We start from the raw sequence: 27,467 nt of genomic DNA on the forward strand, positions 1-27,467 counted from the left end.
GAGTCTTTGGGGAGGCTGTATTACAGTCTCCATGTGTATGTATGTTTGAATGTGTGAGAGAGTTTCTTAGAAACCAAACACTCCATTTACTGGCTTCCTGAATTTGGTTTGGGGGGTCATTAATGTCTGCTTTTGTTCCTAATCGTTTCTAAAAGGTATTCATCTTAGTTCCTGTTGTTTTTAGAATGAAGCACTGAAAAGCGAAGAAGGCTGCATTCCAAATGTCGCCCCAGACATCTGCATAGCATACAAACTGCACCTGGAGTGCAGCAGGCTAATCAACCTTGTGGACTGGTCAGAGGTAGGCCGGGGGAGGGGGGGGAAGAGCAAGCTGTAGATTTGTCTAGCCATCCATGACCATTCTGGGGTGTTAGTACTTTTGGTACTTTGGAACTCATCTTTTTTTTAATACTTGGTTCTTTTGTTTGGAAAGCATAAATCCCCTCATACTGCAAAATCTCCAGAAAAGCAGATCACTCAACAGCCTCACTCCAGGTCTCCTGCACTCTGAATTCCACACCTCAACCAAGCCAATTCTATGAGCATGCCAGGTCAGCATAAGTATGTGACCTATCCCCACAGTTCACAGTAAGCAAGACCTAAAGTTTAGGTTGGTTCTGTTATTCCACAGAAGTGTATTATTAACTAGCGTTTCCCTTATCACATAAAAGAAAAAATATATCGGAATGGCTATACAACAGATGTAGCAGTCAGGAAGTACAAGAAATGCTTGGCAAGGCCACGGACGACTGTTGTTACTAAGATAAATAACTTATTGCCGTCCTCAGAAGAGCATTACAAAGTTAACTCTGTCGAAAGCCCCATTTAACAGATGTCACCGTTTAAAAATATGCATGATTGACACCTTCTAAGAAGAGAAGTTTTAAGAACCTGAAATTTGGTGTAATATTTAAAAAATGTGCGAGCTATGAACAGGCCTGTATGACCTGGCTTCATACAGTCATCAAATGTAATAAAAGATAGTTGGCATGATAGAGATTTTTATTTTCTTCTGTCTTGTCTCTCAAAAGGCTTTTGCAACAGTCGTGACAGCTGCTGAAAAAATGGATGCAAATTCTGTAACCTCAGAAGAAAGGAATGAAATTATCCAGTATCCTTTTTAAAAAACCAGTTCTACAGTGTCCAAGTTTATATGAAGTATGTCTAAAGTTTCTCCAAACTTATGTTAGAAATTTAAAGATGTGCCCCAAACAACCTTATTACTTGTTAATATTAACCATACCATCCAAAAATAACTTACTTCTAAACACTTATTCCAAATTTAAAATGAGACCAAACCTAAATATTTGGTTCAAAACTTTTATGAAGGTCATACTCCAGAATTCAGCAAAAATGTCCCATAACTGTCATTATTATCATTGTTTTTCTAATGTGATCATGTACTTTTAGAAGTTGAAGGGGAAGCAATATTCAGGCTATGAAAAATTAGTATCAGGTGTTAAGCACTTTATCATTCATGTCTTACTGACAGTGGATTCTAATTACATTTGATGTTTTCCAGTAAGGGTTACTTACGGTTTAATTTAGGAGTATGTATTTGAACTGTATTTCAGTTTAACAACTCATGTTTTAACACTGAAATTTTAAGCTCTTTTTGTCAAAAAAACATGGCAATTTTCCTTAGCCATTGCCTCCAGTGCTCGGTTTATTAGAGCTGTTTCTGAACTAGAACTTTTAGGATTTATAAAACCTACCAAACAGAAGACTGACCACGTGGCAAGGCTAACATGGGGAGGCTGCTAGAAAGCAAAAAGGAGACCGTCATAGTTACAAACCACCGTAAGACTGTTGGAGAGAAATGTGTAATCCTTGTGTGATGTTTGGCCAGAAAGTAGACTGGTCACCCCAAACAGGAATGTACCAAAACAGCTTTGGGGTACTTTAGAATCCAACAAGTGAGATGCTTATATTGTAACTAAAACCTCTCCCACATTATCACTGCAGTTTTCATAGTCATTTCTAAATTATAAATGTTCTTGAACACACATAGTTTATAAATGTAATAAATTCCTTTATCCAGGAATATAAATTCTTTGCAGTTGATTTAATAGTACTTATTGCTGCTCCCCGAGTTTCTTGAACTGGCATTCCTCCCTTTAGGAAACTGGATAGTAAGTAAAAGGAATATCCTAGTTTATTTCTCCTCGTGACTACAGAGGTTCTCAAACCGCCTCTGCTGCCCCATTTCCTTTAGTCTAAAAATTTTTTAAATCCCAAGCTCTTTGGCTTTATGCTTAAATACAGTAAATATTCTACTTCAGAATGACCCATCATGGAGTTGTAGAGCCTGTAAGATCTTTATAAGTCACATCTCAATCTTATGATATCCAACTGAGGAAGGTGAAGTCCAAATGGAATGAGATCTGGATCTCCTCCATAACAGGAACTCAAGACAATGAAACAAAGCTACCCCACGTTCATTATTTAATGTTCTACTCCCATGAGAATTCTGGGACATCCTTAAGAGTGTTCACTTACCAAAATTACCATGCAAACATGACCACAAGGGGGAAAATCAGTAAAAACTGTCTTGTTTGACAAACCTTAGTACTATGTAATTATAGGCCTTTTTTGTGTGTGTGCTGAGGTTAACTTTAATGTAGAACTAATTACTTTAAAATTTAACATAAATTTTTTTAAATGTTACTTATTTTGAGAGAGCGAGCGAGCATGTGCACACAAGTGGGGAGAGGGGCACAGAGAGGGAGAGTCCTAAGCAGGCTGCATGCTGTCAGCAAAGCTGATGCAGGGCTCCATCTTCTGAAGCGGGAGATCATGAGCTGAGCTGAAATCAAGGGTTGTTCACTTAACCGAGCCACCCAGGTGTCCCTAACATAAATAAATTTAATGGCTAGCGTAAACCTCAATTCTGCAGTGTGCAAAGGCGTGTCCTATAGCACAGAGTATCTTTGGCCTCTGGCAACATGATGGGCTGAAATGACATTAATGGGTAACTGTTCCCTTCCCCCTCTTCTCCAAAAACATAAAAATGTTAGATGCACTGTATCTCAACAAATTGTCAGAATGTTACCAGGCTCTAAAATAAAGGGAAATCCCAAAGTACCAGAAATAGAATCAACTGCATGCCAGAACAGAAAGCATTTAGCCCTGTAGAGCTTTGAGAAAGACAATTACTCGGAGATAAAGGTCTTCTTTGTCATCTTAAAGATGCCAAGATTTCTTATGGAGCAGTAAACACATGTACATATGTACACAGAGTTTTCAACTTGGAAATTAAGGAATTTGTGATATGCAAACACAAATAGCACCACCCTAAGGAAGGAACTGGACAAACAGAAGCATTTTACCCTTTGGAATCCATGGCAGAGCCTCTGTCAAATGGATATGATTAGAGCAAAGAATAAATTTCCGTTCTGTGAAGTCTCCATGGCTTATCTTCACAGCAATTAGCTTAATATTTTTTCTCATTCCCCTCTAGTCAAATGTGCCCTCACCATGTGTTTCATTTTTGATAACAGTTGGCAAAATCTAAGGAAGGAATATATGGATGATTTTGAGGATTTTTCCACCTATTGCCTATGTTAAAGTGAGGCAGTTGACAATGGGAAAGGTTTTCCAGTATTCCGTGTCTTGTTAATATGAAGACACCATCATTATCTACAGTGTAATTTCCTCCAGGTTTCAAATGGTGCCAGTGAGCACCAGAGAAAATTAGGTTTAGAAACAATTTCAAGAAGACTCATACAGCAAAATGCTTAAGCTGTAAGGTACAGAGGAACTGGCCTCGTTACAGATTTACCTGAGGCACCCTGAGTAGGAGAAGCCCTGCTTTACTTTTTCTTTTGTTGAGCATTTAGTTGAATTCATGCTACCTGAATGCTTATCATGGACGGAACCACTTTTCTTACTACCTCCTTTAAAGATTAGGTCAGAGCAGCAGGATGGAAACTGTTGTTTTTATAGTGAATATCCAAAAAAGCTATGAAATTAAAGCTCATTAAGTTCATTTGCGGTATTTCTGGAGCATTCAGTGTCACCTCAGTTCTCCATTTCTCAACACAGTAAAACCTCAACCAATTCTGATTCAATAAATCTTTGTTCAATGAAACACTACTCTGCAAACCCTGAAGTAGTTTGAAATTCATTCAAAAACGATTTACTGAGTACATACTGTGCTCTAGGCACTATTCCAGGCACTGTGGTAACTTGAACAAAGATCTTCGCCCTCACTGCCCTCTAACAGGGAGCAGAACAGATAATTATATAGTATGTGTTACAGAAAATAAAGAAAACAACAAAATCAGGATATCATGCTGCAATTTTAAATCGTAGTCACAACAGGTCTCACGGAGAGGAGTTTTTGAACGAGTTGGTACAAGACTTACCCCTGTAATTATATAGAAGTGCTCTATTGGCAGAGAACAGCAGGTGTATGCAAATTACATTGGAGGATCAGCAGAGGTGGCCAATGTGGGATAGGCAGGGTGAGCGGGCAAGAGACCAGAATTAGGACGGTGGGGGGCGGGAGTGCATGTAATTTAGGGTCCTGTAAATCACTGTAAGTCTCTTTTACTTAGATAGGAAGCCATCTAAATAAAAGACTTAGACCTTTAAATGATCACTCTTGACTGCTATGAAAAGAAACTGGGATAGGTATTAAGGAGACCAGATGAAGCAAAACAAAGACCACACAAGCACAATTGGGCAATCACTGACTAATCTAAGCAAGACAGGACACTGTAGTAGAAATGGTGAGACTGGAGATGGAACCAAGACTAGATGGACTGTTTTGACTGAGAAACTAGAATAGAGATGCCATTAACTGGGCATGATTAGGAGGAAAAGTTTGAGAGGCAAAAATAAGGAGTTTGATTTTAGGCATAAGTTTTGAGACCTCTATTAGCCATCAAGTGGAAATGTCTCCATAGACATAAAAATATATAATCTTTTTTTCTCTAGTGATTTCCTACTCCTATCAAGGCAAATAAATTTCTTCAAAGTTTGAGAGAGAGGGAGAGAGAATCCCAAGCAGGCTCTGCACTTGCGATGCGGGGCTCAATCTCACAAACCGTGAGATCCTGACCTGAGCCAAGACTAAGAATTGGATGTTTAGCCAAGAGGTTAATATAATCTTATGTCTTTAGGATTAGATGTGCAAGGAGCCCAAGGTTAAACCCTGGGACATGTATGTTTTAACACTTTTTAGAAAAATGAAGACTGGGCCAGCAGGGAAAAGGAAAAGTTATGTAGAACCAACAGAAACACTCTTCAAAGTCAAATGTTGATTAGACTTCACACCATGGAAATCACTGGTAGTTTAGAAAAGACCAATAGGCATCCTGTATCAAATGACCTGACAAATGTCCAGACTCAATCACTGGTCCTGGGAAAGCCATGCATTGCGTGATGTAATGGGAACACTACAGCATCATCTTGTATTAGAGACACTGGAGTGGCTCAGTTGATTAAGCTTCCAATTCATGGTTTCACTCAGGTCATGATCTCACAGTTCAGGGATTCGAGCTCTGTTTCGGGATCCATGCAGCCAGTGTGGAGTCTGTTTAGGACTCTTGTTTCCCTCTCTGTCTCTGCCCCTCTCCCCCACCCTAAATAAACTTTAATTAAATACTTTAGACCTGACTTCCAGTTTACAGAAGCTCAAAGTGATATAAAAGGTTAAATTAATAATACTATGAAGAAACAGTCAAGAAGACAACAGGTCTAGTTGTTCCAGAAAGTCACAATCTTGATTTAATCCTGCTTAGGGAGAAAAAAAGCTGCAAATGACATTTGGGGAACTAATGAGAAAATCTAACTATGGCCTACATGTTCAATTAAGGACGTATTTTAAGTAGAATAATAGGATCAAAGTTCTATATAGAAGAACCACTTTATTCTTAGGAGGTAAATCATGTATGTGTTCTTTGAAAGTTAAAAACCTACATATGAAACAAATATAGCAAAGCTGATCACTTTCTATGAATTTTTCCTAATAAAAAAGTAGGTGGAAAAAAAAAGGCAAAGGAGGAAAATTAGAAAATTCTTGACATTTGCTGTAAAGGTGGTAGCAGAGAAAAATAGGAAGAGGGATCACAGAATCAAGATTTTTTTTTAATGCTTATTCTTGAGAGAGAGAGAGCTCGTGCTAGCATGGGGGTGGGGGAGGGGGCAGAGAGAAAGAGACAGAGAGGAAGAATCCCAGGCAGGCTCCAAGCTGTCAGCTCAGAGCCCAACATGGGGTTTGAACTCACAAACCATGAGATCATGATCTGACTGAAACCAAGAGTCGATGCTTAGCTGACTGAGCCACACAGGTGCCCTCAATTTTTTTTTAATAGTGTGTTTATTGTGCTTTTCGGTATGATATAGCAGAAAATGGATGTAGTAATACAGAAGACTCGTCTTTCAGTGAGATAGGGATTTGGATCTAACGTTCCTTACCTAAGGCAAGCACAGGAGCAGAGCATTGCTAAAGCCATGTCTAGCAATAGCCAAGGAACAGGCTATTAGGTGCTTTAGAATATTTGCTTATTAACACCAATTACTGTATATAGCAACCTAAGTATAGCACATACCAGCACTGCCTTTTAATAAAAGAATGACTGTTAGCACACATAATTCTATAACTAGCCATTAAAAGGTAATTTCAGGGATCTCTGGGAATTCAGAATCCCTAGATAGCTAGTATGATCTTTCTTACTAAGATCAAGTATAGTTGGTATTTAGACAAGAGTAATCAGCTACTGGATCCATCGAATTATAACTAAGTCCAGGAAGTTGTTTACATTTATTTTCTGGCATTACCTCACACATTACTTAAAATCATTAGCCCATAAGCTAGAACTTTTTGGTAAGGTAATAAGCAGAAATTTGGCTATGGAAGAAATTTTATTCATGATCCAACTTATTACTTGTGGCCCTATTCAAATTGCCAGTACTGATTTTCCTTTTAGTAGATCTTGCCTTCCAAGTTAAACCAGCTCTTTTATAAATTTAAATCTGTGTGAAAACTCACACATACTTAATTTGTTAAGAGTGTTCATTTTGCCCTTACTGGGGTTAAGAAGGGATAAAACCTATTTACATCCACTCTACTCCCACTCCCCCTCCATATTCCAACTTACTGCCTGCATTCTCCTAGAAACGCCCACATACCAGTGGTTCTCAGCTGAAGACTGCTTCTTTACCTAGTCCCCAGCATGTGGCAATATATCTGTTAGTCCATTTTTGGTTGTTAAGGGTTGGGGGTTAGGGGGTGCTTACTGGCATCTAGTGGTAGAGGCCAGAGATGGCTTAAACATCCTGTGATATACCATATAGTCCCACAACAGAGTGACCTGGCCCGGAATGTCAATAGTGCTCAGTTTGAGAATCTCATTAGTCCATTAAAGCTAGGTAGAACTATTCATCTAATTTATGGCCACCCTGTGTTATCCAATGCTTCTCAACCATTCAATGGACATGAATTATCTGAGGATCTTGTGAAAGACCTCAAGCCCTGGCTCTGTTTAGGCAAAGAATTGATGAAGTATAATCACCAAGATTAAAAAGGGGGGGGGGGAATCTTTTCTTTGACTAATTAGGTCAATTATAAATATATATGCCCCAGTACATTGATGATTGGTTTAATTAGTGGAAATATGCTAAAAGACTTCAACAAAAGAAATTACTGGAGCATTTTTTGCTCACCTCATTATAGCAAAGCTATGTTTGGAAAGGGAGTTAAATGTGATGAATCATTTTTTCATCTATCATCCTTTAAAAGAAAAACAGATTCTACTCTTGGAGGTAAATATTCTACAGCTGTTAAAACTGATTATATAACATTCTATCGTGCAGTCAGTTATAAGCAATCTGGAATCAGAACTCAGTTTTTGAAAATAGCACTCAAATCATAGATTATTTGGTATGTGAAAAGATTTTCAAATCTTATTGGAAAATTAACTTCATTGATTCCTGGAAAATGCTTACATTTAAAACACTGGCTTTATTCAAGTACTACCCATCTGTACATTAAAGCAGATTAGAAGTAAATGTTTTATTCTTCCAACTAAATTCCAGTACAAGGGCAGTAAAACGATGACGCACCGGGGGGAGGCAGCTATAAACATTTGTTAAAACGACTGATAGAATAAATAAAAACTACCAAAAAAAAAAAAAAAAGAAAGAAAGAAAAAGGAAACTTAAAAAAATCCATTCTGAAACCCCAAGAAGTCCTGGAATACAGAAATGCCCTCCCTCCTTCAATAAAAATGTCCTGGGATTACATTCTAGATTATTAGTAACTGGTTACAGTGTGGTTGTAGTGCACAATTAAAATCACACTAACTTCATCTGAAGTGTCATTCTACAGTTTTATTTACACAACCAGTGAAGGGCATGTTCTTAGAATACCAGCTTTAATCCTTTTCAAACATATTAATATAAGAAGCCAAATTGTAATGATACAGCAAATGAGGCCACTGGCATTAATACAGGTAGCAAAGGTCCACATCCAGATGGTACTGACATCAGGGAAATATCCAAAACCAGTTGCTGCCTAAAAGTGGTTGCCACTGACGAAAGCTTGAAATAACCTGTATTCACAGGGGGCTATTGGCATTGCTGCATGTCATAATTAGGACCTCTTGCAACAACTCAACAAGGAACAAGGCAGCCCACAAATGCAGAAAACGTGATTCATGAAACATCTAAAGGGGGAGGAAAAGGAAAATTAGTGCAAAGTCCAGGTTAAAATTCAAAGACATTCACAATCTTCATCCCCAACATCGCCCTACATATTTAAGTAACCAAAAGTAAGCCTTAATAAAGTTTTGTTGTCTTTTTCTTCATGATTTTCTGTTAAATTCTCTTGAGTATATAATTATAACAAATGTCTTCTTAAAAAATTGTCTTGTTTTCAGTTCAAAGATGAAATACTTACAACTAGCAGGCTGTTCTCCATATCGTCGCATTATCTGATCATGCGTAAACTTCACAAATGCATCATATTGTTCTATAAATAAAGATATATATCAATTACATGATTTGCAAATGTACTATTAGAGTCAGATAAACTCTGAAAAATCCAGTATGTATAATGAAACAATTCTAAGTTAGCCCTTTGGATCAGACACATAATCTTAGTAGCAGTAATAGTAGTAGAAGTAGTAGTAGTAGTAGTAATAATAATAATAATAATAATAATAATAATAGTGTTATCAAATGGAAAGAACACAAAGTTTGGTCAGGAAACCTACATTTCAGTCTGAATTACATGACTGCGTATAGGCTGGGGGAGCTTATTTCTTACCCTATTAAAAATAAAGGGCTTGAAATAAAATCATCTTGCTCCGTTCTGAAAGTTTATTGTAAGTGTCTATGAATGGCAGTTTATGGCAAGAAGGGAAAACAAGAAAACAAACGCCTAACAAATATATCCCAAAGCACCCAACTGTAACATAATCAGATGTCATAGAAAAAGATGTCTCATATCTAAGCAAACTTGCCTATATTAGCGCCTTGATTTAACAACTTTAGAATAAGAAAGCTTGAATTATCAGTACCCCGTAAAATCTGCAGTGTAAAAAAAAATTTTTTTAAATCAGGGAAATCCTGTTTAAGTTACCATATACAATAAAAAATAAATAGAGTCTAGACTGATAAAAGTTATCATAAAAGATGTAGTCTAAAAATCCAAAACCAAATTCAGGTAAATAGGTGAAATCAAGTTTTCAGCACAGGAAAACCAAAAAAATCTAGTTCACATTAATACTAATGCTGATCTACATGGCTAACTAATATTTCTTGAGGTCACTAAGGAAGCCCATGAGCTACAGGAAGGTTCACTTCCTTTCTTGAACCGAAATTCTCTGGTTCTTAGAAAACACACTGTAACCAGTGGATAGACAGGGTAAGTTAACTGACATGAAGGATATGTGGAAACTAATACATTTCTTACACTGAGTTTCTATAAAAGATCTAAAGTAAGCTCATCACATACCTGCAAGTTTTGTGTTCAATATTTCTTCATACTCTTCTCGAACTTTCTCTTCACGTTCTTTCAACAAACGTTCACAGATCATCCCAACCTGCCGTAGAGTGAATAAGGGCTGTTCTTTTTTTAATGGCGAGGATGTGGCAGATGAAGTCCCTATGTATAACATTAACGAAAAGCACACAATTTAGAGCCATCATAGAGACTGCTGCAAGCATTAAAAATAGCACTCAGATTATTTGCTATATGAAAAGATTTTTAAATCTTATCGAAACTTCATTAATTCCTGGAAAATAGTTATATTTTAAACATAGGCTCTGAGTACTACCCTTCTGTGGATTAAAGTGCTGCAAGTATTTTATATACACTCAAATACACAGATTTGCTATCAGCTGTTTGTCCTCCTTTGTGTCACTCTCTCTAGTATTCCCAATTCCTCTTGCTTTACTAGATTTTCTGTAAATTGCTTGGTTGGGACCAGCTGGCTAATTATTCTTGTTAGAGCTGTGTCTATCACAAGATTAAAGTATACCAGCTTTAATCCTTAACCACTAACGCTATCTTTACTTCCAAATACGTAGTTGTTTTTAGTTGAAGCTGCCACTTAATAGATCTTGTGAGTAAACTAACTAAATGAAGATTTAAGTCTAGTCTCTGCCCTTAACCTTCCTTAACAAGGTTTCACTCACTCACATACCAGCAGCACCCCATGCCCAACTGGCAAGAACACTGCAGAATTTAGTTTTGAATGATTTTATGTTTCCTAATCTATTTTTATTTATTTAAAGTCCTTGAGTTTTTTTTTTTTTTAAAGGAAACTACCCCCCCAAGGTGGGGCTTGAACTTACAACCCTGAGCTCAAAGGTCTGTCTACCTACTGAGCCAGCCAGCAGCCCCTGAATGTTTTCTTTTATTCTGCCAGATTTTCTTATCCCTGCTGGCAGGGAAGAGAAGGAAGGCAACTATCATCACAAGTAAAACTATCTTGCTGAGAACTTTACTAAGCATTAAGGGCCACTTTCCACCTTTGGGAATCTACCTTAATGGTTAAATTATTATGGGAAATCCATAAGCTGGCAGAATATTCAACTGTGACGAGGTACATCTATACTTAACAGAAATACATGGTATGTTATTTTTTTCCTAAACAAAGGGTACAAATCATTATCACTTATGGGAAAGTTCACTTAGGGGATATTATATCTAGGTGGTTGTCTCTGGGTAGTGGGAATCCAGGTAGAAGCACTTACTTTGTACCATGTTTTAAGAGATCACACATTACTTGTATAAATATATTCTTTTAAAATCAAAGTGGAGAAAAACAAGTTTGCATCACCATCCTAAATAACATTTCCTTTCACTTTTATTACCTGGTGAAGCTGGCCCACTGAGGAGAAATGCATGTGGTTGTGCATCTGAAGTACAACACGGATCTGTCTGTTGGAAACTAGTTTCTAAATGTCTTCTCTTCTGCATGCGTTTATACTCTTGTTTTATGTTGTACAGAATTTGTTCTAGAAAAAAAAAAAAACAATGACCAGATTAAAAACTATGAAGTTAAAAAAAAAAATGTTGGGTTTCCAACAGTTACTTGGTACAACCAATCTACTGAAAATATTCTCTTCAAATAATATCCAGGATACTGGTGTTCTGGAGGAATTCTTTGAGCAATACTAGGGTCAACTCATTCAGAAATAGCACACACACCACCTGGAATTCAGCTATTCTACAATACCATTTTTTTTTTGAGCACCGATTATCAAAAGATATATAAGTTTTTCATTCAATGTAAAGATAAGGGAGTCTTACGAACTTTTAGTTCACTTTAGTTTACTCAGACTCAAAAAACCCTAAATTCAGAGGCCACTTATTCATCACATTATGTATACACAGCACATACCAGTGGGAACTGACAGTAGGGTCAACAAAATGATAGAATGGATGGGAACTAAAAAATGATCATAAATGATCATGGCCATTAATATTAAACTCAACAGAACCTATGACTATTATAACATTAACAGCAAAAAGTGTTCTGAATTTTGGGGGTAAAAACCCATGTAATGTAATTGGTATGTAACAGGTACTCAATGGTAAACCACCATACCACAGTACCATTATCTTCAACCACAACCATCCAAACGGGTAAAATTCTACTGATCTTATCCTTTATGCCAGTATGTTCATTTTAGAAAGATTTCTAATTCAAAATAGCCTCTCTAGAAAATACTTCCCATAGATTTACATCTCCCTTGGAACACTTTCTTACAACCACCAGATTATCCATGTGAAAAACCACACCCTAAATTTGTTAAACCCAATCCAAAGCAAAATTAAAGAAAAATTAAGATGGCAATAAGCCAGGCATTATTATGATTTATAAATATATCAGTGTAACTTTAGCAATCAAGTCTACAATGATGTTAATTTAAAAATGAACTAAAAAGTTGATTGAAGGCTAAAATTTACATGAAAACAATCCTTTTTTAAAACAAAATTAATACTGCTGGTTTTTTTTAAGGTGTGTATTTAATTCTCTTTTCTGACGTTATATTGCTTCTCTAGTAAGAACTTTTAGGGCTTTTTGAGAGATAAGACCCAGAGGGGACATCAATCCGTTTGTTATTTTTTTCCTCCTTAAACATTTTAGATTCTGCCACTTTCATTATTTTAACTGAAAAAATAAAAGCTGCAAAAAGACATCCAGTGAAGACGATTCCATTTATGTAAATTTTGTGGTGTAAACAAATCTGTTTTATATACATGAATATGCAGCTTATGTACTAGTACAGAATCACATTGGAATGATTTAACTTTAGAATGGCTGTATAAGGGGTACTTTATCTGTAACATTTTCCAGAATCTTAACATTTGTCTATACTAAACATAGTCATTTTCAGATCTTTTCCATTTATTTGAAATAGTCTGTAATTTAAAAATGAATTTACCAGTGTGAAATAAAACGGCCATCTACTGAATAGTTAAGAACCCTGTTAGAAATGGGTTTCCTAAGATTCATAGAGGGGTCCAACAAAACTACTGCAACTTCCCAAACCAACCAGGACAAACACATATCTTTTTTTTTTTTTTAAATAACAGAACTCTTTAGTAGCAATATTCTAAAAAGTTTTAAAAGTAAGGATGTTTTTGGTCTCTGATAGATATCAAGCCACCTTCATTTATCACTTTCTACTCAAACCTACCACCATTCTGATAAAAAGTGCCATTTAAAGCATCCTAAAGTTTATTCATAACCAAAGATTTCAAATGTACCAGACTCAAAGTAACTTGTCCACAACATCTTCTGTGTGACTGACTTACTCTTTGATTACCACAAGTGTTTTCAAGATTATTATAGTCTTCCTTTTGCTTCACAAAGTCAGAGCACAACTAAGATGTATCAAAACAATAGTAACAAACTCAAATTTGTTCATCTGATAATCTCAAATGATAGGCTACTTAGATCTAGCCTGGGCTTAAGATATAGTAAAACATTAAAATTTAGGTTTGTAAACTTCCATACCATCTAATACTTGAGACAGCCTAACAAGCTAAAGAATTTTAAGGTATAATTTACAAAACGAATTCACCAATTTAAATGTACACTTTGATGACTTCTAACATATGTGGATGTAACAAACAAGTCTTGGAACCACCACAATCATAATAAAGAACTTTACTGCTCCAAAAAGTTCTCTCATGCTCCTATTCACCACCTTCACCACCACAATATTCATCTACTTTTACTATTTGAAAATATTTTTTGCCGTTTTGAAATTTTCATATAAGTGGCATCATTAAAAAGCATAGATTTTTGTGTCTGACTTCTCTCACATACCAGAATGCTTTTGAGATTCATAAATAATTAAGCCCTTTTTATTAATTAGTATTCCACTGTGTGTTTCTACATACACACACCTTATCCAATCTCCTTTTAATAGACATTTGGATTGCTTCCAATTTGGGGCTGTTATGAATAAGGCTACTACCAATATTCAAGTACAAGGCCACAGGCGTAAAAATTTTCATTTCTCTTGGATAAATACCTAGAAGAGGAAACAAGATAGTCTGATTATATGATAAGTGCATGGCTTTACTTTGTAAGAAACTGCCAAACCATTTTCCAGAGAGTACCATCTTATATTCCCACCAGCAATGTATGAAGGAGTTCCTTTGCCAACATCTTTGCCAACACTTGATACTGTCAGTTAAAGAACTGAAGAATACTGAATGCTATTTCCTGCAATGCTTTTTTTATGTCGAATATGATGCAACTATGTCATCTAAGCCTCACTGTGCCTGTAAGTGCTCTAATACTGGTAACATGTAATCAACAATGTTATGCAGTGAATGGTCCAATTTAACTTGACCAAGATCTCAGCTAATGGTAAGCCTCAAAGTCCTTTATCTCAGTTTGGAGAGGTATACAGTTCTAAAGGTGTTAACTCAAGAAATTTACCCAGATTCAATTTTCCACAACTCACATTCTAAGCTCAACCTAGGTACTTGGCTGACTGAAGTTTCTTCCACACCAGCTGGATAAAGGTCTTCTATACATCAATAAAGTTTCTAAGTCTACGTAGTCTTAAACTACTGAAATGTAGCCATCACTAATCAAACTGGCAAGTGACATTTTATCCCAAGAACATGTAACATCTAACATTATATTGCCAATACAATTTATGGTACATAAGAAAAAGTTAGTGAGGGGCGCCTGGGTGGCTTAGTCAGTTGAGCATCCGGCTTCGGCTAATGTCATGATATCACGGTTCGTGGGTTCAAGCCCCGCATCAGGCTTTGTACTGTGGGTTCAAGCCCCGCATCAGGCTTTGTACTGACAGCTAGCTCAGAGCCTGGAGCCTGCTTCAGATTGTGTCTTTCTCTCTGACCCTCCCCTGCTCACGCTGTCTCTCTCTCAAAAATAAATAAAACATTAAAAATATATATAAAGAAAAAGAAAAAGTGAAATGAAACTTCTTATATTATCAGTTACACATTCCAGTTCTAATAATGCAGGCTTCATATTCAGCTTATGAAGCATCAATTGAATTTACAGCAAATCACTTTGAGCAAAATACAGTTATCTTCATAACAAACTACACCACAAATGGTTGTTTTATCCCTTTTCAAAATCCTAAAAACTACATTACACTTTTACCACAAAATACTAAAACTACGTATAAGTGAAAGCCAAAGTATTAGCAAATTCTGTGACTGACATTTTCATTCTCATATTGGCCATTAAAATTGCCAGAAAGTCTCCTCCTTAACAGGTAGGAGATTATCAATGATTAATATTCCAAAGAAATGTTAAAAAAAAAAAAAACAGCAAAAAACCTAGGTAAATGTTAAAAAAAAAAAAAAAGGCCTACTCCCCAACTGTTTTATTATTCTTAGTTGCCACTGATTACTTAAGAAAGCCTAGACACAATAAGGTCACACTATAAACAGAAGAAAACAGTTGCAGGGATTAAAAAATAATCGTTAAGGAGTAAGAGAAACAGCAACAAGATGTAACTTAGAGCAAAGGGAGGAATATAGAATTAGAAGCAACTACAAATGTCTTTCTAGAGTATAGTCCATAAGATGTCTAAAGATCTGTGACATGTGAAACTCAACTTTAGCTCCAGACCTGCACAGACCTGTTGTTTTCCTACTGACATAATTACTAAATCAAACATTAATATGTCTCATTAAGTTTTAGATTTAGGTGTAGAAGACATTTATTGTATCACCTTCTATGCCAATTTCTTTATGGAGTATCTCTGGAAAAAAGTGAAATTTCATCTAGACAAGATAAATAATGGGATTAAAAATAAAATCTTGTGTGCAGGAACACAAATTAAGTACAGAAAACCTGCAGTAGCCAGTAAGACCTAAAAATAAGGAACTGTTTCCAAATTAACCTAACAAACCAAATCTAGAGCACTCAACTACATACAGGTTTGCCATCTCCACTTTATAAATTAAAAGATATTCAATTAAGAGTTGTAATGGAGGCCCATCTTAGTAAATAAATTATTTTCCCAGGATATCTGTCCAGAAACTAAAAACAGTTCTTATGTTCTCCTTGAATGAATCTTAAGGACAATGTTCTTACCCAGCCAAGAGCTATCTCACTGAAAAGAATGAGTTGATGCCATTTGTAATTCACTCTAAAATTACTACTATGTCAGAGGGACCTGGAACCAAATTTTAACACAAGATTGTCAAACTGTATCTAGAATTTTAACTTCTATTTGGATTAACATGATTCCTAATAAGCATAATATAGCTGCACACAATTATACAAACATTAGGGAATTATTTACAGTACTTTAAAAGCAATTGGCTAAGATTCTAAATTGATAATATATTACAAGAGGCATTCATTTCTTTCCTACAAGAGAAAGAAAAAGTATAATCAGTAAAAGTCAAAGTCTATTATTTCAATGGTACTTTAATAGCCAATGATTAGTTATTTGAAATAAATGACTCAATTTGTTCAAACCCTGCAGGTCTAAGTATAAATTTTACAAATTAACTGTGCAATGGAAGTCACTAATGCAAGGAATCCAACAGCGCTCAATCAGCAGGTGGTTCCTCCCTGATACTCAATAAGTTTCATACTTCTATTTTATATTACTCTAGATTCTAGAGGGATGGGATATAACTAAGTTGTTTTGTTGTTTAGCTCTTTACTATCTATAAGTATCTTCCCAAGAGTTTATAATCTAGGAAAATAAGAAGAGTAGTAAATGGGGAAGAGAGAGGGGAAAGTGGACCATCCAAAATCCAAAACATACATGCTACAGAAAACATTTAACGCCATGGCAAAAAGTCCAGCTTCTATTCCAGTTAACTTCAGCCATGAAAAAAAGGTAAGGCCTATAAAGTGGACTCCTTGAGGAGGACTCAAGGGCACAACAATCAAGTTGAAGAACAAATCTATCTCCTACAACTACTTATTAAAGCACCCAACACAGACATACACCATCAACTGATAGCTTACCTAGAAACCAAAGGTTGCAAACTGATGATTCGCAAGCTAAACTGAGCCCAAAGACATGTCTGGCCTAGATAGTTTATTATTTTTTAAATTTTTAAAATTTTAAAATGTTAAGAGTAACAAGCAAGCACAAGAGCAAGGAAAGGCTGGGGGGCGGGGCGGGAGAAGGGGGGTATCCTAAGCAGGCTCCAAGCTGAGGGTAGAGCCTGACACAGCTTAGCTGGATTTCAGGATCCTGGATCAATGACCTGAGCTGAAATCAAGTGTCAGGTGCTCAATCAACTGAGCCACCCAGGTGCCCCTGAATAATCTCTTCTTAAAAAGAAGTGTGAATTTACGCCCAATATTTTAAAAGTTGATTATTTTAATTAAACATCAGATTTCCGGCTACTATTAGGATGGAAAACTAAACTATGTGGCAAAATTCACCTCAAGAGTGGCTGCTACCTTTTGGGGCAGAAATTCTCAAGTGCTTCTAAAACTTTAATGCACACACACCTATCACCTGGTGATTTTGTTAAAATGAAGACTGTGAGGGATGGAGCCTGAGATTCTGCAGATCAGTAGCAAGGTTGGAATTCACGAATTCCCTTGTAGTTTACTTCACTCATTTGTATTACTTGCCTGGAACTATGGGCATTTAGGTTTCTATCCCCTGCTTAAAATAGCAACGTCCCTACTATAGCAAATAAGAAAAGTGGCTACTTATGACTGGACATTCTGGGAAATGGAGGGGAGAAGGAAAGCAGTAACACAGAGACTTACTTCATTTACTAAGTAATCTAAATTCATTTTGCCACCCTAACCTGCAAGGCTTTTGTAATACACTATTAGACATGCCCCTCCCTAGCAGGAAAATATTCTGTAACCAATTTAAACTTGATTATAAATCAAATTAAATTTAGACTCACTACATGTTTACATATATTGATTCATTTTTCCTAACACCTGTTTCTTAAAATATGAAATCATGTTATGTGACTGAAGGTGAACAAGTGCATTTGCTTTTTCATTACATGTTGTTTTAAAAAGTAATTAAGACTACCTTTCATACCAGAAGGCAATGACTGGAAGTCCACAGACATCTTTTGTTTATCCCACTTATTTTGTATATTAGCTATGAATATTTAAAAATCAACAGATTTTCACAAAAATCCTGACTTTGGGGGGAATATCTAACAATAAATAAATAAATTCACCATGACCAGAACTGAGAGGAATGACCTGAACTAAAGATATAAATTAGAGCTTCATCTGTAAGTGAAAAGCCAAGTCAGGAGTATGCATGTGATTGCTTAGAGAGCTATTAGAGAGGACTGCAGCTGAACCTAGAACTAAGAACTCCTCTAAGTTTAATGGTCAGATGAAAACCAAAAAAAAAAAAAAAAACCACACAACCCAAACAGGGAGAAGTGGAAGTGTTATCACAGAAGTGAGAAAATGTGTTTCAAAAAGAAGTGAGTGGGAGAGCAGTATAAATGCTGTAAGGAGGGTCAAACAAGATAAGGGCTGATTATGTGCCATGGAAATAAATCATTGTTGACTTGACAAGAGCTATTTGAGGCATAAATACCTAAGAACTGAAGAAATGGAAGCAAACAGACTTATGAAAGTTGAAAGCTCTCTGAATTTGATTTTGAAGTGAGGAATATGGATGACTGATGGAGGAAAATGAGGATGTTTTATTTATTGCTTTATAATGGGAGTTTTGACAGTATTTAAAGCCAAAGCAAAGGTCCAGTTGAAAGAGAAAAAATATTATTCCTTTGGAGAAGTAGGATCCTTCCCTCACTGTGTAAAGTGCTTTAATTATCTCATTTAAACATCCTCAGCAATACTCAAAGGATAATAAGATAGCACAACTATTGGTAGTGTTAGTACTGGAAAAAATGAAGCTGTCATTAGATGATTTCTATGTTATCTGTGAAGTTGAAGACAAGATTATTCACTGAAATGGCAGAATTGTTGAACAGTGAATAAAGTCCCATTTGAGGTTGCTCCACTGTGACCATCTCCAACACTTAGGCACAGGAAATGCTCTTAAGCCTCATAACCCATCCTAAGGAGTCAGACATTACTAAAATCATGTACATTATTTTATAGATGAAGAAAATGTGGCTTTGTTTCAATGTCTTCTGAAAGGTCACACAGCTGGAACAAGTCAGGGCCAAGCCCGACCTCAGGGCTTATGCTCAACATCTGCTGCCCTTCCCAGTAGTACTGTATTACTACATACAACACCTAGCCTGTATTCCACAAGTACCTAAAGTTACAATAAATCATAAGAAAGAAACTTAAAAAAAAAAAAAAAAAAAAGGATGTCAGAATAGAGGAATTACTACTATGTATTATTGATACTTCATGCCCTGAAACTTCAAACTCTGTTGTTAGGAAAACAGTAACCAAGCAGTGTATAATTCTTATTTACCCAGAGCCCTAAACTGGTTATAACAAAATAATTATTTATACAAATAAAAACTCTTCCTTGTTACATTCAGATATTTATATAAGGGAGACTTCAACATCTCTAAACTGTCTCCTCATAGGATAGCCATCTATATCTAACCAAAATGTTTTACTGATGTTTTATAAGGGAGAAATTATTCTAAATTGGTAGGTCAGCATTGCCATACATACAGGACTGATTACAGTGCCAGCCTCTGATAATGTACCATTTCACCTTAGGTGATGGATGGTTGTTAGTGAGCATCAAGTTCCCCTATTCTGTCACTGCAACCTAAAACTAAGAAAAGTTTTTCTTCCAGAGAATTACACTTTAATAACAGAACAAGGCAATGTTCTATAACAATTAAAAGGCAAAGTTCAAGGACAAGAATGCATGAAAAAATTGGCTTTATCTAATCTTTCAAACTAAACTCTACATTCTATTCTTTAATTGCTAGATCAATTCAACAATATATATTCATGTAGATATATACAATATATATATTTTTTTAAATAAATAAAACATGGGGCGCCTGAGTGACTCAGTCGGTTAAGCATCCAACTCTTGATTTCAGCTCAGATCATGATCTCATGGTTTGTGGTTCAAGCCCCATGTCAAGCTCTGCTCTGACAGTGCAGACCCTACTTGGGATTCTCATGCTCGTCCCCCCACACTCCCAAAAATTAAAAAAAATAAAAATAGTTTAAAAAATTGGTTACACTGAAAGCATAAAGATTATAGTGTTTTTATTCAAATTTAGCTAGTTAATAAAGTATCCACAATGGTGGCACTCCTCCTTCAGAGCCTGTGTCTTTGTTTAACCAGCACAGTACCTGGAACTCAAATGAGGTTCATTAAAAAGCTTGAACAAGTAACTTCTGGAGTAAATATTTAGATTTTAATAATGTTGAGAAAAACCAGGTACATGAATCGAACCTAGAAACTAAAAATTAAGTCAAACCCCAAAAAAATGTATTAATGGAAAGATTACCAATTTACTAAAACCAAAATGTTGCAAAGCACTAGTATATTTCAGGATGATCTACCTATGACATTTGTAACAAAATAATGACTTATAATTTTTAAAGGAGGATGAAAGCAAATTATAAACCCCAAGACAAACTATAAGAATATTATGAGCTGTTTTTCAATGCGGGAAGGTTAAAAACCACTACCGCCCCCGAAAAAAGTCTACCATCACGGGGAAGATTCCACAGTCTGGCATATTGCAAAATTCTAATCAAAAGGCCCAAAATAAATACCAAAGCTGACTATATGACATACAGTTTTAATTTATCTGCAAGGATTCCCTTCCTGGTCAATGGAGCTTCATTATCTTATCATGGGAGAAACTTGTTATAACATAAATCATTTAATTCCTTTAGAAATAAAAGACCAGAAATATTATAAACCATTTCTCCTAAATATCATGTAAAAACTTTAAAAATGTGTTTCCTCAAACGAGATCTCTGTAAATGATTAAATCCTATGTTTATCATCACTGTCCAGAAAAATGAGGGAATACTGAGAAGTATACATCAAGAAAAATATTGTTCAGAATTAAACTAATCACTATACTTATTACTACTCACTTGTTTCAGTGACAATCTTTTTTCAAAACATGTTCTAAGAATTGTGGCTATATTGTTATGGAACAGTATAAAGTAAAACTGGTGCAGAATGAAGGGTAGAACAGAAATTACTTCTTTGTGATTAAGACATTAACTAAGAAGGAAGGTATGGCAGATAATACCTTTGGGATTACTTCAAACTATAACCCATCATATCTTCTCAAAATTCAGGGGGCAATTACTATTAACAGTCTTTGCTACAAGACTGCTGCTGACAGATCACATTTCCCAGATGTGTTTAGAACGCTGAGAAACACTGGTAAGTGGAGTTCTAGGACCCCTAAACTCAAAACTAAAGATGACTCTCTTGAACTAAAAAGCTCATTTGTTCAAGACCTCTTTGCCATCTGCAGATGCCAGACTGCAGATGTCGGGTTCATGTAAGCTTGAACAAGTATTCCACCCTTCACATTTTTTTCAAAGTAGTCTTCTAAAAGGCAAGTAGTTCATTGTGGTTTCACATGTGCTTAGAGAAGATCTGAGTCAACAGTACTACCACAGAGTTAATGCAAAGACTGCAGGCACCGACCACAACTTGCTGGTTAATTAGTTATAGGTACTTAACCAACACCCAACACCATTATCTAGTTTCATGATCACCTATCCAAGAGGTCCAAACCTAATACATATTATCATTCTGCATTCTTAAGTGGAAGGAGAATCAAAAGTTTATTTTCAAATAGAAAAAATATGCAAAGCAGAGCACTTCCACATAATGTTTTAACTTACAACCTTTAAAAACAGAAGTGATTTTCTGGGCACCTGGGTAGCTCAGTAGGTTAGGCCTCTTACTCTTGATTTCAGCTCAGGCATGATCTCATGGTTCATGAAGTTCCAGCGCCAAGACAGCAAGGAGCCTGCTTGGGATGATCTCTCCCTTTCTCTCTGCCCCTCCCCAGCACAGGCTCTCTCCTTGTCTCGCTCTCTCTCACCTGAGTCCATCAAACACTTAGGATGAGATCTGAGTTCTTACCCAGTGTATTTTTTTCCCTATGAAGCCATTCAAAAACTCCAGAAATTTATTATCCTCCATTACCTCTCAGATTATGTCTGTGGCAATCATGGTAACTGTAGCATCTATACCTAATGAAGGTCTAACTTCTTTCTAACCTAGCCATGTTTACCTTATTGTTTCTGTGCTCAAGTTAGGTTTTATTTTTCTATTAAAAATAAGAAGCTCAGTAACGAATACTGCTCTTAAAGGCCATAAACTTAATACGATTCTTAAATGCATAATCCATAGAAATATGAAATAACTGCAGCTGCATACACAGTATTAAGCAAAATATCAGGTTTAAAATTTGAAGTACAAAGACCATTAAAAACCATCTATTTGCCAAATCCACGGAGAAACTAGAAGCAACTTAACAGCTGTCTAAATAACCACAAAATATTAAAAACACTTCTGGCTCAATATAAATGACATCTGAAGTGAAATGCTGCCTCCTGCAACAGACATCTCATTTTGTTTGCCTAGAACCGTTTATACTTCATTTAAGCCAGCTGGTGTCTCCGTTTGCAGGCATGCATCAATGTCTACTGAACAATCTAAGTTCCTGTAAACCCTTCCCCATTCACAAGCTGCAATTTCCATTTTTAATGGCAAGTTTCCAGCAAATACAATGAGTTCTTACAAAGGAATTTAACTCTTCATCCAAGTCAATTCCTAAGACTAGAGCAATGGTAACAAGACCTAAATAATGTGTATAATAAAAGTGCCTAGCAAATTACCAAATAGTTGACATCCACAGAAGGATCTCTTAACCAAATCATTCATCCAGTACACAAGTATGAAAAACAATGTGTTTGATTTGACTGATAGTAATTTGTAACAGTACAGGATGTTTCAGTTTTATTAAAATAATTTTATTCTGGGGAATGTTGTGACAATTTTGGCCTAGAGATAATATTCTGAGATGTTTCAAAAACTAATGAAGAATACAGAACACTCTGAAATCTGTTTTCAACTAATATACCAGGGTGCGTACTGATGCAGCTAGCAGAGGTCTTCATTTTCCCAACTAGTCAATTCTCCACCCTTCCATATCATTAACTTTTCCCTTTTTCACATCTGGGCATTATACTCTTCACTGCCCACTGAGCAGTGGTGGACACACTTTTTCTGTGAAGGATTAGGCAGGAAATACTTGAGCTTGGGGGAAAATGCAATCTCTTTCACAAATAGTGGGGCGCCTGGGTGGCTCAGTCGGTTAAGCGTCCGGCTTCCGCTCAGGTCATGATCTCACGGTTTGTGGGTTTGAGCCCTGTGTCGGACTCTGTGCTGACAGCTCAGAGCCTGGAGCCTACTTCGGATTCTGTGTCTCCCTCTCTCTCTGACCCTCTCCTGCTCACGCTGTTTCTGTCTCTCAAAAATAAATAAAAAACACACACACACACACACACAAAAAATTAAAAACAAAAAAACAAATACTAGCTCTGCTGTTGTAGCTTGTAATGGACCATACTTTAAAAAAAAAAAACAAAACCTGTGTTCCAATAAAACTTTTTTTTTTTTGCCAGCCCTTTCCTTTTTCCTCACATTAAGCTGCAACAGTTTGAAAGATAAAGATTTTAAATAATAGTCATAAAATCAAACTTTGGAATCACCTTCCTGAAATGACTAAAATAAAGCAGGGTTAAAACAGATGTTCAAGTGTCTGACACTACTTGTAAAGCCACAACATGATTTCAGCTACACATCAAAACACACTTTTTAGTATCCAGGAAAGAATGATGATAAAACGCTAAATTATATGCATAATTTAAAAAAGTGAAAAAAATTCACTTCAGTACTCTAGTTCTAAATTGCTTAAGTTATATTTGAACTCACAGAAATGGAAACAAAGTTCCCACAGAGTCCCAATCTCAACTTGGTAAGTCACTTTCCATTTCCAACCCTAGCTACTTATTTCAGCTAAGGATATACAGATATTCACTCTTGGAAAGTTTGAGAATCACAACTGTTGAAACAAGGATCTAAAAATTGAATGCTTGGAAAGATTACTTCCACATTTGGGGACATAAAAACTGAAAAGCTCTTTGATACCTGCACAACACTGCAGCTCCCATTATAACATTATTACAAAAACCATACAGGAGCCTGCGCAAGCTGGCCATCTAAGAACAAAGCCAAATTAAATTACATGCAGAATGTCATTCAAAATTACAGTAAAAAAATTTTTTTAATTTAAAACTTTAGCAATTTCAACTGCTTTTCTCAAGTCAATTAAGTTGAAAAAGCTTACATAACTTTTAACACACTCAAAACTATCAATTAGGGTGTGACTTTAAGAGTTCAGGGCATAACCAAACTCCCAAAACAGATGTCAAATACACCTGGAAGAACAGAAGACAGCAGTATTTTGGGAAATGTGTGTATGTGCACTCAGGATTAAACAATTTCACTAACTCCAGTCATTTTACTATTATAGTCAATTCAACTGAAATTTTTACAACATGGGACCAACTGCAGTAACCAACACTACAAATACATCGATGAAATGACAAATTTGGAAAGGATCACAATTCTATCTGAATAAGTTCCCTTTAAAGTGAAGACAAACATAGTTTCTGGCCAGTTTACCACATATGCTCAGAACTACTGCAGCACGGAGATATACTTTAACTCCCAAACCTAACACTGTATTAATTCACCAGCTCCGCTGAAATTTATGGTTGGTTAGCCAGGGCTATTTTTAAGTGGCCTTATTTGTTAAGTACAGATTCCTAGGTATCATTTCAATTTTCAGTGATACCATTTGATTAAAACAGACAAACTCCAAAAATAATGTTATAATCATCAGGAGCTCATTCTTAACACTGATGGTTTCTTTTTTAATGCAACGCCTAACAGTAAATCAATGAATGCCTTTACATACAAGACAGTTAAGGTATGGTTGCTATATAAAATTATCTGAGAACGCCTCTGAAAACTCACAACTCTAAAATAGTATATCCTTAAGTTAGATCAAATATTCAAATATTTAATAGCATAAATGGTAGCCTAGGCATTTGAGGAAGGATATTTAAAAATCTGACTTGACTAAAACAATTCAAAATGGAAGTTACCAATTGTAGAGATACATACTGCCCACAGGTTTTTTAAAAGCTAATAACAAAACACTTAAAACTATGAAAAGGCTTTGTCTGCAGATATTACCAAAGGCTCAAACATGAAACCTCTGCATGCTATACACACAAAGAAAACAGATTACACCACCAGCCCACAAAAGCTTATCTACCTTAGGACTGTGCCAGGGGCACACAAGGATTTTTAAAGTACAGAAAAAAACTGAGTATACACATGCAGTATAAAGCAGCCAAAAGGCATTTCCCCATAGTCACTTTCAGGAAATGTTTCAAGATGAAAAGCAAAAACACTTCAGTCCCTTGGAATCTTGGGTTGATTTCTTTATTATTCTCAAGGCCTAGGCTCTTCTCCCCCACCACACTTTGTGGAGCAGACATAAAGCACCTCCAACTAGGAGCAACTCCTCGGCCCCAATTTTCAATACAATTCGCTTTTCATTAAAAGTTCAAGTTTCTCAGGATCTAGACGTATAGTACGATCATATTACAGTACTCGGGAAGAGCATTTTCTTTGTTGTTGACCCTGCTAGGGAAACAGGTCTTGACTCAGCCAAAGTGGCGTTCTTGTGGGTGATTAATGACAGGCCTAGATCTCGCCCCAGTGACATCCATCCCCCCCCCCCCCACCCCCTCGGTACTAAAATCAGCCATGTCTGAACTGGAGGAGGGGCTGTCGCCTCGCCTCAAACCACCCAGTCCCACAGTTAATAGCTGCAACCAATCGATTCAAGCAGACATACATCGAGATTCGGGTGAAATGTGACCCATATCTCGCCTAAATTTATGAATAATATCGCCCTCTCTGATCATTTCCGCTGGGGCTCTCCAGACTACGGAAACACTCAATTCCAATCATTCAGCCCAAAGAAAAGATCTTCCTCTTCCCCACAATACCCGGCAAGGCACGGCCTTGCCTCCCCACCTCCCGACTCCTCCACCCCCTTGACATCAGGCCATTTCTATTGTGTCGCCGAGGCTGGAGGATCTAACTGAAAGAAACGTGTCTACTACTTTGCTAAGAACGAGCACCAGTCCGGCACCCCCACCCCTGAGGCCGCGTCCCGGGACTCCCGTTCTCTCGCCCACCCCGGCGGCCGCGGGGCCAAGTCCCACCTGTGGTGAGACGGGAGGAGACGTCGCCGAAGGGGGACGGTTCCATTCGGAGATACTTCTGCGGCGAGGCGGCGGCAGCCGAAAAGGAGGCGGCGGCGGTGGCTGCCGCCGACGACTGAGAGGCAGCAGCCGAGGTGGGCGCCGACAATGGCGCACATCGCCTCCGCTTCGGGGACGCCGGGCTCAGCAGCGGGTCGAAATCCAGAGTCCTTTTCAGAGTGGCTCCACACGCCATGGCCGGGGCAGCCGAGGGCCGGGCTCGGGTGGGGTCGGGGAAGGGTGACGGGAGGGGAGGGCGAGGGAAGCGGGGGGAGAGCAGGGACTCGAGGAGCGCCTAACCGACGGGCTCAGCAGCAGAAAGGCGAGTGACGGAGAGCCGGTGAGGAGATAAGAGCCGCGGCCGCCGCTGCCTCCGCGGCAGGGGCAGTGGCCCGGCCGGCCCGGGCGAGAACGGGAGGGGCGGTGGCGGCAGCTCGAGACAGCCGCTTCAGGGGGGGGGTCTTCCGCCTCCTCGGGCGCAGCTCCCTCGGGAGAGACTCTAGCCGCCCCCGCCGTCCGTTCGAGCTTTGCGCCGCGCCCGAGGCGCTCCTGCGCTGAGACCGGCTCCCTTCAGAAGTCGATACCAGCCCGGTGAGGTATGAGGCTGGAACGCGGCTACGAATACGCCCGAGTATGGTCAGAAGCTTGAGAGCGGCAGTCGATGTGGAGGGATTACAAGGCGGCGGCGGCGGCGGCAGGAGCTCAAGCAAACACGTCCAGTCGCTTCCCCCTCCACTGTACGACTATTCCACCCGCCGCCGGCCCCAATATGGCGTCAATAACAACGCCGCCGATTCAAATTCTGCGGCCTCAGGGCGCGTGCGCCTGGGAGTAGACACCCGCAGGTGCGTTCTGGGAGTTGTAGTTTTTCACTGTGGAAGGGAATAGGCGTGAAAAGCGATTACAGAGGAGTCACGAAAACTACGACTCCCGTCATTCAAGGCGCGCCATTCCGAGTTCCGGGTTGGAATTTAAATCCCCTGCACAGCCTGAGTGTAAAACGAACTAAGTAAAAGAAAAAATGAAAAGGCTGTGTGAGAGAGAGAGAGAGGGGAGAGAGGCGAGGGAGAGAGGGAGAGAGAGAGAGAGAGAGAGAGGCGAGGCGAGGCGAGGCGAGGCGAGGCGAGGCGAGGCTTAAAAGTCCTTTAAATTTCAGGACATAGTTGTTCTAATACCATCCCCACAATGATTTAACAAATGGGA

The 27,467-nt window shown here is 37.7% G+C and overlaps 2 protein-coding genes across 4 annotated transcripts in view; one reads left to right on the plus strand and one right to left on the minus strand.

Annotated features, from left to right (window-relative positions):
• Window positions 1–2,050, plus strand: part of ORC3 (origin recognition complex subunit 3) — a 64,365-nt gene extending 62,315 nt beyond the window's left edge. For all 3 annotated transcript variants that reach the window (XM_029944738.1, XM_029944739.1, XM_029944740.1), the window contains 3 exons: window positions 185–301; window positions 1,032–1,111; window positions 1,659–2,050. In XM_029944738.1, coding sequence (XP_029800598.1) covers window positions 185–301; window positions 1,032–1,111; window positions 1,659–1,764 — 303 coding nt within the window. In that variant the 3' untranslated portion in view covers window positions 1,765–2,050. The remainder of the gene's footprint in view (window positions 1–184; window positions 302–1,031; window positions 1,112–1,658) is intronic.
• Window positions 2,051–7,991: 5,941 nt separating this feature from the next.
• AKIRIN2 (akirin 2) lies at window positions 7,992–27,045 on the minus strand. Its single transcript, XM_029944125.1, has 5 exons — window positions 26,226–27,045; window positions 11,329–11,472; window positions 9,965–10,114; window positions 8,906–8,977; window positions 7,992–8,672 (listed from the first exon to the last, which is right to left on the minus strand). The coding sequence occupies exons 1-5, from the start codon at window positions 26,458–26,460 to the stop codon at window positions 8,662–8,664; spliced, it is 612 nt and encodes a 203-aa protein (XP_029799985.1). The 5' UTR covers window positions 26,461–27,045; the 3' UTR covers window positions 7,992–8,661.
• Window positions 27,046–27,467: the final 422 nt, after the last annotated feature.

The sequence above is a fragment of the Suricata suricatta genome, chromosome 7, assembly GCF_006229205.1.
Source record: "Suricata suricatta isolate VVHF042 chromosome 7, meerkat_22Aug2017_6uvM2_HiC, whole genome shotgun sequence".
NCBI classification, from domain to species: domain Eukaryota; kingdom Metazoa; phylum Chordata; class Mammalia; order Carnivora; family Herpestidae; genus Suricata; species Suricata suricatta.